General features: G+C 35.0%; 1 protein-coding gene across 1 annotated transcript in view; it reads right to left on the reverse strand.

Moving 5' to 3' along the window:
• Nucleotides 1-5,696: 5,696 nt before the first annotated feature.
• The window catches only part of LOC144969304 (uncharacterized), a 54,628-nt gene continuing 47,039 nt past the window's right edge, over nucleotides 5,697-13,285 (reverse strand). The window contains exons 18-26 of the mRNA XM_078908413.1: nucleotides 12,589-12,825; nucleotides 12,065-12,238; nucleotides 11,623-11,877; nucleotides 11,085-11,273; nucleotides 10,609-10,881; nucleotides 10,100-10,252; nucleotides 9,718-9,936; nucleotides 7,729-8,103; nucleotides 5,697-5,746 (exon numbers count right to left, since the gene is read on the reverse strand). Of these exons, the coding sequence (XP_078764539.1) occupies nucleotides 5,697-5,746; nucleotides 7,729-8,103; nucleotides 9,718-9,936; nucleotides 10,100-10,252; nucleotides 10,609-10,881; nucleotides 11,085-11,273; nucleotides 11,623-11,877; nucleotides 12,065-12,238; nucleotides 12,589-12,825 (1,925 nt within the window). The remainder of the gene's footprint in view (nucleotides 5,747-7,728; nucleotides 8,104-9,717; nucleotides 9,937-10,099; nucleotides 10,253-10,608; nucleotides 10,882-11,084; nucleotides 11,274-11,622; nucleotides 11,878-12,064; nucleotides 12,239-12,588; nucleotides 12,826-13,285) is intronic.

Raw genomic sequence — 13,285 nt, forward strand, 5'->3', positions numbered from 1 at the left:
TGGCGCTGATATAACCTAAATGTGTTGCAAGCACTGTAAAACCCTTAAAAACAAAACATATCTATGTTTTTTTCATGGTATGCCCAGGCGATGCTATTCTAATGATGCCTGCAGGAGGGCGTAATTTTTAAAATCTAAATTTATATTTATCATGTGACTCATTTGCATATCATTCCTTTACATTTACAGATGGTTATTTATCTATTTATTTCATGTCAATATTTATTTAAGGATTCCATTCATTCTATTGTCGAGTAGCATTTATTTTGATATAGATGACTATTTGGATTATTCTTGTATACCTACTTACTTAATTTACTGTGATGTCTTGACTCTCTATTTTACAAAACTATTTTGTTATTTTGTATTCATTGTCATTCCATTGATGAATAGATTAAACAGTTTATTTTATTTTATTAAATTTTAATGTTTCTTATTGTTGCTGAAAAAAATAATGATAATTAAATAAATGTGGTTGAATTCATTGAACAAACACAGATAATGTGGAAGTTTCAGGTTTCCCCTTTATCAACAAAACAAGGTGACACTAAGGATGAATGAGAGATGTGAGAATGGCGTAGTTAAGCCGAATAAACGAAATCAAAAACAATGATGGGACAGGAAATTGAATGCTTGAATGCTCCTTTGTAAGGAAGTAAGTACGAATTGAAATATAACAATAGATATAAATGAAAGGTGTGTAATTCATGAAAGTGTTTAAAACGGAGGGAAAATGTGTCGTGCAGTATAGAATGTAAAATAGAATATATATATCAATATGTTATTGAGCCAGTGAACATAAGCCAAAGTGACCATCCACTATAAATTGCTAATATTACGTCAAATTGTCAAATTAGGAGCAGGCACTGGTGTAAGATAAAACTCTGAAAATGGAAGTTTCGGGTACGAACCCTTCATCAGCACAACAATAATCAAAGAAATGTTGAAAACAAATAAATTAAGATAAAATGAAGTATTCAATTCGCACATTTTGTTTTACTTGTTTTCAGCATTCCTTTGTTTATTGTTGTGCTGATGAAGGTTTTACCCGAAACGTCCATTGTCTGTACTGTTCCCACCCGAATCCTTTCCATTTTCACCTTTTCGTTGGTATTACTGACTTTATACACTTTGGGGATGATGGGTCCCAATATATTATTATTATTATTATTATTATTATTATTATTATTATTATTATTATTATTATTATTATTATTATTTTATTATTATTATTATTATTATTATTATTATTATTATTATTATTATTATTATTATTATTATTATTATTATTATTATTATTATTATTATTATTGTTTTATTATTGTTGTTATTATTATTATTTTATTATTTTTATTATTATTATTATTAATTATTATTATTATATTATTTACTATTTACAAGTTATTATTATTATTATTATTATTATTATTAATTATTATTATTATTAATTATTATTATATTAATTATTATTATTAATATTATTAATTATTATTATTATCATGATATTTTATTATTTTTTATATTTATATTTATTATTATTATTATTATTATTTGCTCAACTTTTCTGAAAAGATAGTGGAGCAGGCACTTATTTTATGTTGATAATAACAAGAAATGAAATGGGTAGAAAAGTGCCAGAAGACAATAGAGAATATAAATTTTGCGGTGATGAGAATTCGAACCCATGACCCTACTGTTTTTACGACAACTCCGCCTCAATGCCGCAAAGTTTTTATTCCCTTTTGTCTTCTGGCAATTTTACACTCAACGTTTCTGTAACTTATAGCATACGTTTTATGTCATTGACATTGTCAATAATAATATTTGATTTATGAATGAGGTTCGCTCTGTGTCTTCATATGTATTTTGATTTTTAAAAATAATAATCTGGGATTGGCTTTTTTTTTAAAGTCTACAAAATCCTCAGATTCTTGCACACTGTCATATAATAGATTTTTATCCTTTGTAAATCGTGAAATCAAAACCTGGGACTGATGACTTCTAATGAAAGACATTTTTTTTTTAGTGTTTGTATATATTTCTATTATATTGTTTTTGTTATTTTTTTTAAAAAAAATATTTTTTCACGTGTCTTCATTATTAGCACTATTCATCATCATCGTCGTCATCATCATCATCATCATCATCATCATCATCATCATCATCATCATCATCATCATCACTGCCACCATTAGTATCATTTCAATATAATCATCAGCATCTTCATCATGATGATGATGATCATCAATATCATCACAACCACCACCATCATCATTCATCATCATCATCATCATCATCATCATCATCATCATCATCATCATCATCATCATCATCATCATCACAATTCATCATCATCATCATCATTAATCATCATACGTCCATTGTTTTCTTATTTTTTTTTCGTTATACTTCTACAATGCTTTAGTCCTTACAGCTCACTCTCAATGTGAAAAGAATCAACAGCAACATATTGTAGTCTCCAGAAATAGGCCCCGTTGTTTATTGATCTCTATTAGTTATTTGTAATTGTAGTGAATAAATTCCATGCTATCATCAACCAGACTATGTGTTTATCTCTTCTTTTATGCCCGACCTCCCATAGCGGGCAGGGAGGTACTTACTGCGTCTTCTATCCCCCTATATCTGTTTTCCAACTTGCTCTCTATCTTTGTCTTGGAATGAGATTACTTGATTTTGTCCTGACCCTGGCCGGAGCCCTTGGCTGGGAGGGAAACAGTCGAATGTATAGTTATAGTTTTGGGAGATATTTTTTTCCTTGTAAATCATCTCTCTGTTATTTACTGTTATTTTTTTAAAAATTTAACATATGATTTATAAACATTTGAGTGTATTCCTCTTAATGGGACCTTGTGCTGCTGTCTGGGTGAGACTTTTAGGTGATCTCAAACTAAGTAGTAGTAGATACTTTGCTCTTGGAGTCTACATCTGTTCCCTATTTTTACCAATTCCCCTTTGTCTTACCTTTTCTTGGATGTACTTTAATTGTAATTCTAGAACTTTTTATTATCCCATTTTCTTCCTTTTTACTGGCGCTGATATGACCTTAATGTGTGGCAAGCGCCGTAAACCCCTTAAAAACAAACAAAACATAAACTTTTATACAAATGTGACCCATCGTCTCAAAACGGTATTAAGAATTTTGTCGGGATGAATTGGATGCTGAAAAATTGAATTTATAGGTTATAGCCACATATATAAAACATGGGATTGATTTATATAGTAAAATATAGTAGTTGTCCTTCAGAGCCACTAGCTCCATGGGCAATAGCAATTTCTTGCTTCCTATGGATGCGCTAGTTTATCGCAAATTGCTTTTCACCAGATCTTCCTTTACTACCATAGTGGGCTGGGGGTACATACTGTGTCTTCTATCCCCTGATATCTGTTTTCCAACATGCTTTCTGTCTTTGTCTTTAGATGGGAGGGAAACAGCCAAATGCATAGTTATTGCTTTGGGAGATGATATTTTTTTCCTTGTAAATCATCTCTCTGTTATGTAAATTATAATATTTCTTATTTTGAATTTATAATGTAAGCATTTGAGTGTATTCCTCTTTGTTGGATTTTGTGCTTGTGTCCGGATGAGACTTATATGTGTTCTCAAACTAAGTACTTTGATAGTGTGCACTTGGAATCTACATCTGATCCATATTTGTTCCCAATTCCCCTTTGTCTTACTTTTTCTTGGGTGCTTTAATTGTAATTCTAGAACGTTTTACTTTCCCATTTTTAAAATTTTTTTTTATTGGCGCTGATATAACCTTTATGTGTTGCAAGCGCTGTAAAACCCTTAAAAACAAACAAACAAATTTCGCCAGGTCTAACAGACCCAGCAACCCAATCATTGCTGGGTGCACAGGGGTGTCAGAAAAAATATTTTGACTGCACCTTTCCTACCAACTGAGCTATCGGGACCCCATTAATTTATATGTATATATATATATATATATATATATATATATATATATATACACACACACACACACACACACACATATATATATATATATATATATATATATATATATATATATATATATATATATAGTTTCTTTACTTTTAATGTATATGCTCTATAGTCAAGAATGGGTACATTTTCTTTAAGACCTAGAGTCCTTTTACAACTCAAGGTGGGCAGAAGGTCACTCGATGTGTCTTCAATCCTGTATCTGTTTTCTTAGTTGCTTCCTGTCTTTCAGGGTGGGGTTTCTGACCTCCCATATTGTGCTTGTGTCTGGGTGAGACTTTTAGGTGATCTCAAACTAAGTACTTTGATAGTGTGCTCTTGAATCTACATCTGTTTCCTATTTGAACCAATTTCCCTTTGTCTTACATTTTCTTGGGTGCTTTAATTGTAATTCTAGAACTTTTGACTATCCCATTTCCTTTCTTTTGACTGGCGCTGATATGACCTAAATGTGTTGCAAGCCCCGTAAAACCATTTAAAAAGAAAACAACAACAAACTTCTTGTCCTTGTCTTGGGATAGGGTTACTTAGTTTTCTCCTGGCACTTGGCTAAGAAGGAAACAGTAAAGAGACTTTTCCAAAAACTTAACGCTGCGCCAAGCGATGCTAGAACCCAGGACCTTCGGATCCGAATGAGAGTGTCATACCGCATAAACACCAACCGTGCTTGCTCCCAAATTTGTCACTTTAATTTAACCAGTTAACTGCCGTAGTTTGGAAAAATCAGTACTCTAAAAATTTGGCCAGAAAACTCGTTCTTCAAGTAACAATCGGTTTAAATGACTCTGATCTTGGCAAAAAAAAAAAAAAAAAATAAATAAATAAAAAAACCCTCTCAAACCTGGGACTTCATGTGGTTTAATTAAGTCTCAGCTTTGAGATGTTTGCCATCATGAGGGTCATTTAAATAGATTCGATCGATATTTATTGAAGGACGAGTTTTCTGGCCAATTTAAAAAACACATGTCTTTCCAGTGTACGACAGTTAACTCATTAATATCGACCACCATAATATTATTTATATCAGTGGGAAACATGGGTAAGTCGTTATCGTTTTGGGAGATGATATTTTTTCCTTGTAAAACTGGTATGTACTTTTACATGTTTTAAATAAATAATGGTTTGTAAACATTTGAGTATATTCCTCTTAGTGTAAAGCGCTTTGAGCACATTAATGGATATTGCGCAATATAAAGTCTCAAGTTTTTTGTGGGGTTTTTTTTAGTGGGGACCTGTGCTTGTGTCTGGATGAGACGTTAATGTGATCTCAAACTAAGTACACTGAAAGTGAGCTCTTGGAATCTATTTACATCTGTGCCCTGTTTGAACCCTTCCCCCTTTGTCTTACTTTTTCTTGTGTGCTTTCAATTGTAATCTATAACTTTATGTTGACTATCCCATTTTCTTCCTTTTTACTGGCGCTGAATGGCCGAAATGAGTCACAAGCGCCGTGAAACCATTAAAAACAAACAAATCATTAAAAATAAAACTCAAGGAAAAAGACACATATTATTGTTTTTAAAAGTATGAATATAATGCAGTTTATTATCCCGCCATTGAGGCAATATCATATTAACCATGGTATTCCATGCAATGACGCAATGTTATGAAATGAAAACACTAATAAATAACATAATATGTCAGATTCGCAAACTCCATGTAATATCATATAAACAACATCTCCTGGGGTTATATTATTAGCTACTTTCTAACCTCTCTTGGCGAAGCGGGCAAGCGCTGTCCTCAATGCTCTCAGTTCTGTAGAAAAACAAAAACAAATATCATGTCACTAAACGTGCTCAAAACGCTTTACAAGGGGTCCCTAGCCAACAGCAATACTTAACATGTAGGATGGAACATGACGCCTGTTAGGCGATATTATAATATTTTTCGGACAGAGAAAACGCTGTTAACGGCCAGGTACTCATTTTACACTTGAGTACGGTGAAAGAATTTGAGTAAAGAGCCTTTTCCAAGGACTCAACTATGCGTCGAGGGAGGCTCGAACCTAGGACCTTCCGATCCGAAGGCGAGTGGTATACCACAAGACCACATAGCCTCACGTTTTAAAATGGACCAAGAGTTCATTAGGGGCAGCGTGGCTCAGTACGGTCTTTGATTAGTACCCGAAAGGTACCGAATTCGATCACCGTCGCTGCGCTCTGTGACCTTGAGCAAGTCACCTTGCCCTAACTCAATTTTCGACGCTGCGCTGCGGCTGACGCCTGGGTTATTCTAGTATCCCCTTGGAATAGACCATAGAGACAAATTTCCCTTTTGGGATGAATAAAGGGAATCTAATTAAATTAATTTAATTAAATGTCCTTAAAATATTAATAATAATATAATGGACTTTACACATTGCACTTTACACATTGAGATAAAACTATTACATATGACCTGCTGGGAGAATAAATAAAACATTGTGAAGCGTATTGAGCATGGTTAATCCATATCATACGGCACCAGTCGTCAGTTAGGCGCTCTTTTTGTGCTAATACTCCTATAATTGTAAGCACATTACTTTCCTTCCCAGGTACTCCCTCTTTCGTCTCTTTACATGTCCGAACCATTTCAATCTATCTTCTCTCATCTTTATCGATACATTCTTCACCTCAGTCATCCTTCGAATTCGTTCATTTCTCACTTTATCTTTTCTTTTCCAGCCAAGTGACCGTTTCCGAGAAAATTGAAATCTTAAAATATATTTTTAAAAAGTGTAAATAAAAATAACCTCGAACGTTTGTGTAGCACAACAACCACTAAACGTGCTCAAAGCGCATTACAAGAGGTCTGTGTAGCCAGTAGCAACATGTAACAAGTAGCACGAGACATGATGTCTGTTAGGCGACATTACGATATTTTTTTAAACAGAGACAATGCTGTTAACGGCCAGGTACTCATTTTACCCTTGAGTACGGTGAAAGAATGCGAGTAAAGAGCCCTATTCCAAGGACTCAACTATGCGCCGCTCAGAGAAGTACTCGAACCCAGGACCTTCTGGTTCGAAGGTGAGTGTCACGCAAAAAAAAAAAAAATCTAAAAAAAATCACATAGCCGCACATGTTCACGATGTCATTGAAGCGTGTATTTATTCACAGGTCTGATAACCCAAATTGTTTTAGACAATTGTTGTCATGTGAACACCCTCAAACCAGCACAACATATTGTCCATTACAACAATCTTGAATCAAGCCCATAACTATGTTCGGTTATCAGACCTTCAAAAATATTCACTTGGATTCTAAGCCACTTTTAACTCATCAATTCTATCCGCTATTACATCGAAGTGAGCCAAATCGTAAACTTTGGATATATGCAGGTCTGACATCCGAACGCAATTATGGGCCTTGTTGAACATTGTTGCAATAGACAATATTTTGCGTCATTTAAAAAAAAAGATTTCCAATACAACAATGAGCCTATAATGAATTGGATTATCAGACCTGCAAATGAGTACACGTCGGTTTAAGGTTTAAATTGTGAAATATTATTGGATCCAATAAAAAATGAATCTAATTTCTCAAACTCTTTTATCATCAGGGTATTTTGTAATTCTAAACTTTTGATACTATGCGTTTAGCAAAAAAAATGTCCCAACAACCACCAGCCGGGTATAAAGCTTGAATAAGGAAGAGCTGAGTGAAGTCAATATAGATTATATTTTGATATAATTCTTTTTGGTCCACCCCAACGTAATACCGAGTAAAGGCGAAGAGTCACATTTTCATCATACATACTTTTCTTCTCTAGGCTGTCAGAGCCCACGCCAGAGGCCACATCAGAGCCAGAGCCATAGTTCATGCTGCCAGAGCCAGAGCCATAGGACATACCAGAGCCAGAGCCATAGGACATACCAGAGCCAGAGCCGGAGCCAGAGCCATAAGACATATCACCAGAGCCGGAGCCAGAGCCAGAGCCATAAGACATATCACCAGAGCCGGAGCCATAGGACATGCCAGAGCCAGAGCCATAGGACATACCAGAGCCGGAGCCAGAGCCAGAGCCGGAGCCAGAGCCATAGGACATACCAGAGCCGGAGCCAGAGCCAGAGCCATAAGACATATCACCAGAGCCGGAGCCAGAGCCAGAGCCGGAGCCACTGAAATAACGTTCTGAGGAAAAGAATTAGAGTTAGTTTGGTAAACGATATAATAATAATAATAATAATAATAATAATAATAATAATAATAATAATAATAACAACAATAATAATAATAATAATAATAATAATAATAATAATAATAATAATAATAATAATAATAATAAAAACAATAATAATAATAATAATAATAATAATAATAATAATAATAATAATAATAATAATAATAGTAATAATGATAATGATGATGATGATGATGATGATGATGATGATGATGATGATGATGATGATGATGATATTTATATTACTACTACTACTACTACTACTACTACTACTACTACTACTACTACTACTACTACTACTACTACTACTACTAATAATAATACTACTACTCTCCTCCTCCTCCTCCTCCTCCTCTACTACTACTACTACTACTACTACTACTACTACTACTACTACTACTACTACTACTACTCCTACTACTACTACTACCACCACCACAAACACTATTACTACTACTACTACTACTACTACTACTACTACTACTACTACTACTACTACTACTACTACTACTACTACTACTACGACTACTACTAAAATAAAATAAATAAATAAATAAATAAAATGAGATTTTATATAGCGCAATATCCACTAAACGTGCTCAAAGTGGCCAACAGCAACATTTAACATACGGGACATGACGCCTGTTAACTGTTAGGCGATATTGCAATATTTTTCGAACAGAGACAACGCTGTTAACGATCCAGTACTCATTTTAAAACCGAGTACGGTGAGAGAATGTGAGTAAAGAGGTTTTCCAAGGACTCAACTATGCGCTGAGCGAGGCTCTAACTCAGGACCTTCCAATCCGAAAGTTGATCCTTCGAGAAGGTGCTTAACTTACATTCTCTCACCATACTCTGGTGTAAAATGAGTTCCTTGCTGTTAACAGCGTTGTCCTGTCGGAAAAAAAAACAACAATGTATTATCGCCTAACAGGCGTCATGTCTCGTTTTTAATTAGAGTTAGTTTGGTAAACGATATAATAATAATAATAATAATAATAATAATAACAATAATAATAATAATAATAATAATAATAATAATAATAACAATAATAATAATAATAATAATAATAATAATAATAATAATAATAATAATAATAATAATATAATAATAATAATAATAATAATAATAATAATAATATGTTAGTGATAATTGAATAATCTATCTAGGTACGTGGTCATTTTTAATACATTTTTTCCAATTTTGAAAAGTAGCAAAAATCTCTAGGATTGAGTGAGCTAAATTATATCTGCAGTTCATTAATCATTTTAAACCTAGAATGTATCTTACTGAATTTAGGATAGAAGGTGCTCCAAGAAAGTAATATGGAGATAATTTTAGGATTAAAATATGAATTAGAAAAGTTTTGACAAAAAATTCAAAGAGTCGTTTTTCATCAATATGATGATAATTTTGTTAAAACGCTTACTAAAATCTTCCTAAGATATTATTTTGATTATTTTATGGCCTACATTTCATTTTGTTCGTTTAAAATGCTTGTAGCTTCTTAATTATACTTTTTGTAATACTGCTTAATGTTTTGATATTATTGAATACTTACTCTCCACGCTTCCACTTCCGCTTCCGCTTCCAGAGCCTGAGCCAGATCCAGATCCATAGGACATGCCAGAGCCGGAGCCATAGGACATACCAGAGCCAGAGCCGGATCCAGAGCCAGAGCCATAAGACATATCACCAGAGCCAGAGCCAGAGCCGGAGCCGGAGCCGGAGCCATAAGACATATCACCAGAGCCAGAGCCGGAGCCACTGAAATAACGCTCTGAGGAAAAGAATCAATTTTATGTGATGTATTAATGTTATAATTGTTTTGTTATTGATAAGTGTTTAGTATTTTGGAAATTTTACAAGGTGTTATATCAATGTTTGTATAATACAAATTCCATCATGCTAAATTTTGAACGAATATTTCATTTAGTACTTACTCTCTTCACTCCCAGAACCAGAGCCAGATCCTGAGCCAGAACCAGAGCCAGAGCCAGAGCCAGAGCCGGATCCGGAGCCGGAGCCAGAGCCAGAGCCAGAGCCAGAGCCGCTTCCACTTCCACTACCACTGCCGGATCCACTGAAGTAACGTTCTTAGAAATTGGATGAGGGATTGAAAAATGTTGGTACAATATCCGTTGTTTATTTATGATTCTAAATATAGAATGACTCAGAAATGAAATTTAAGATAGAAGTGCCTCCAATAAAGTTATTTGGAGATAATTGTATGATTAAAATACGGACTAGAAAATGTATGGAAAACAGAATTTGATGATTTTGTTTTTATCTGCATGATGCTAATTTTCTTAAAACGCTCACTAAAATATTTCTAGGCAATTATTGTAATTATTTTATGGCCTAGATATTTTTACAAGTTAAAGAATGTACATAGCTTTATAATTACACCCTTTCTATAATGCCTAACGTTTTGATATTGTTGAATACTTACTCTCAACGCTTCCACTTCCGCTGCCATAGCCAAAAGATCCAGAGCCTGAGCCAGATCCAGATCCATAGGACATACCAGATCCAGATCCATAGGACATACCAGATCCAGAGCCAGAGCCAGAGCCAGAGCCATAAGACATATCACCAGAGCCAGAGCCGGAGCCAGAGCCATAAGACATATCACCAGAGCCAGAGCCGGAGCCAGAGCCATAAGACATATCACCAGAGCCAGAGCCAGAGCCGGAGCCAGAGCCGGAGCCACTGAAATAACGTTCTGTGGAAAAAAATCAATTTGATGTGATGCATTAGTGTTTTATTTGTTTTGTTGTTAGCTGAAGAGGGGTTCTTATCCCGAAAAGATGAGTGTTTACTATTTTATTTTGTTCATTTTAATAAGCTGTTATACAGCTATTACTGTTTATACATAACTGTCTGCATCATGCTAAATTTCAAACAAAATTTGTATTTAATTCTTACTCTCTTCACTACCAGAGCCAGATCCTGAGCCAGAGCCAGAGCCAGAGCCGGAGCCAGAGCCATAAGACATATCACCAGAGCCGGAGCCGGAGCCAGACCCATAAGACATATCACCAGAGCCAGATCCAGAGCCGGAGCCAGAGCCGCTTCCACTTCCACTACCACTGCCGGATCCACTGAAGTAACGTTCTGAGACATTGGATGAGGGATTGAAAAAGATTGATATGACATCCGTTGTTCAATTGTGATTCTAAATCAAGAATGACTCAGATATGAAATTGAAGATACACGGTGCTTCAAGAAAGTTATTTGAAGATTGATTAAAATGCGGACTAGAAAATTTATGAAAAACGGAATTTGATGATTTTGTTTTTTTCTACTTGATGCTAATTTTCTTAAAACGCTCACTAAAATATTTCAAGGCAATCATTTTAATTATTTTATGGCCTAGATATTTTTACAAGTTAAAAAATGTACATAGCTTTATAATTACACCTTTTCTATATTGCCTAATGTTTTGGTATTGTTGAATACTTACTCTCAACGCTTCCACTTCCGCTGCCATAGCCAAAAGATCCAGAGCCTGAGCCAGATCCAGATCCATAGGACATACCAGAGCCGGAGCCATAGGACATACCAGATCCGGAGCCAGAGCCAGAGCCATAAGACATATCACCAGAGCCAGAGCCGGAGCCAGAGCCATAAGACATATCACCAGAGCCAGAGCCGGAGCCAGAGCCATAAGACATATCACCAGAGCCAGAGCCAGAGCCGGAGCCACTGAAATAGCGTTCTGAGGAAAAGAATCAATTTTATGTGATGTATTAATGTTTTATTTGTTTGTTGTTAACTGACGAGGGGTTCTGATCCCGAAAAGTTAAGTCTTTAGTATTTTTTTAGTTTGAATAAGCTGTTATACAGCTATTACTGTTTATATAACCATGCTAAATTTCAAACAAAATTTGTATTTTAATTCTTACTCTCTTCACTACCAGAACCAGAGCCAGATCCTGAGCCAGACCCAGAGCCAGAGCCAGATCCAGATCCAGAGCCAGAGCCAGAGCCATAAGACATATCACCAGAGCCGGAGCCGGAGCCAGAGCCAGAGCCGCTTCCACTTCCACTACCGCTGCCGGATCCACTGAAGTAACGTTCTGAAAAATTGGATGAGGAATTGAAAATGTTGGTACAATATCCTTTGTTCATTTATGATTCTAAATATAGAATGATTCAGAAATGAAATTTAAGATAGAAGTGCCTCCAATAAAGTTATTTGGAGATAATTTTATGATTAAAATTCGGACTAGAAAATTTATGAAAAACGGAATTTGATGATTTTATTTTCATCTACTTGATGTTAATTTTTTTAAACGCTCACTAAAATATTTCAAGGCAATCACTGTAATTATTTTATGGCCTAGATGTTTTGACAAGTTAAAAAATGTACATAGCTTTATAATTACACCCTTTCTATATTGCCTAATGTTTTGATTTGAATACTTACTCTCAACGCTTCCACTTCCGCTGCCATAGCCAAAAGATCCAGAGCCTGAGCCAGATCCAGATCCATAGGACATACCAGAGCCGGAGCCAGAGCCAGAGCCAGAGCCATAAGACATATCACCAGAACCAGAGCCGGAGCCAGAGCCATAAGACATATCACCAGAGCAAGAGCCAGAGCCAGAGCCATAAGACATATCACCAGAGCCAGAGCCAGAGCCGGAGCCACTGAAATAACGTTCTGAGGAAAAGAATCAGAGATATTTTGATTAACTTTCTGTGTTCATTTATACACATACTCAAAGACTACTGGGTGGTCTAGAAATGACATTCAGGTTTTAAAGGAACTTATTTCAATATTTTATGGAAGAAAGTTTTGGCACCTAGAAATTCAAGTGGAACCTCATATGCATCTCTTAAGTCATTAATACTTAATTAAAATCAAGATTAATGCCAGAGGACGAACTTTTAAGGCTTTTGACGTGTTATTTAATCATTGTTGGGGTAAATCGTTGAGTTTTAAAAAAAGTTTTTAAATATATTGCGCAATATCCACGAAACGTGCTCAAAGTGCTTTACAAAGGGTCTCTAACCAAGAGAAACACGTAAACATAAAGAACGAAACAACGCCTGTTAGGCGATAACACAATTTATTTTTCTGACAGAGACAACGCTTCAATGGTCAGGAACTCATTTTACAC

This window comes from Berghia stephanieae, chromosome 3 (assembly GCF_034508935.2).
Source record: "Berghia stephanieae isolate SIO BIC M18660-M18661 chromosome 3, UCSD_Bste_1.3, whole genome shotgun sequence".
NCBI classification, from domain to species: Eukaryota; Metazoa; Mollusca; class Gastropoda; order Nudibranchia; family Aeolidiidae; genus Berghia; species Berghia stephanieae.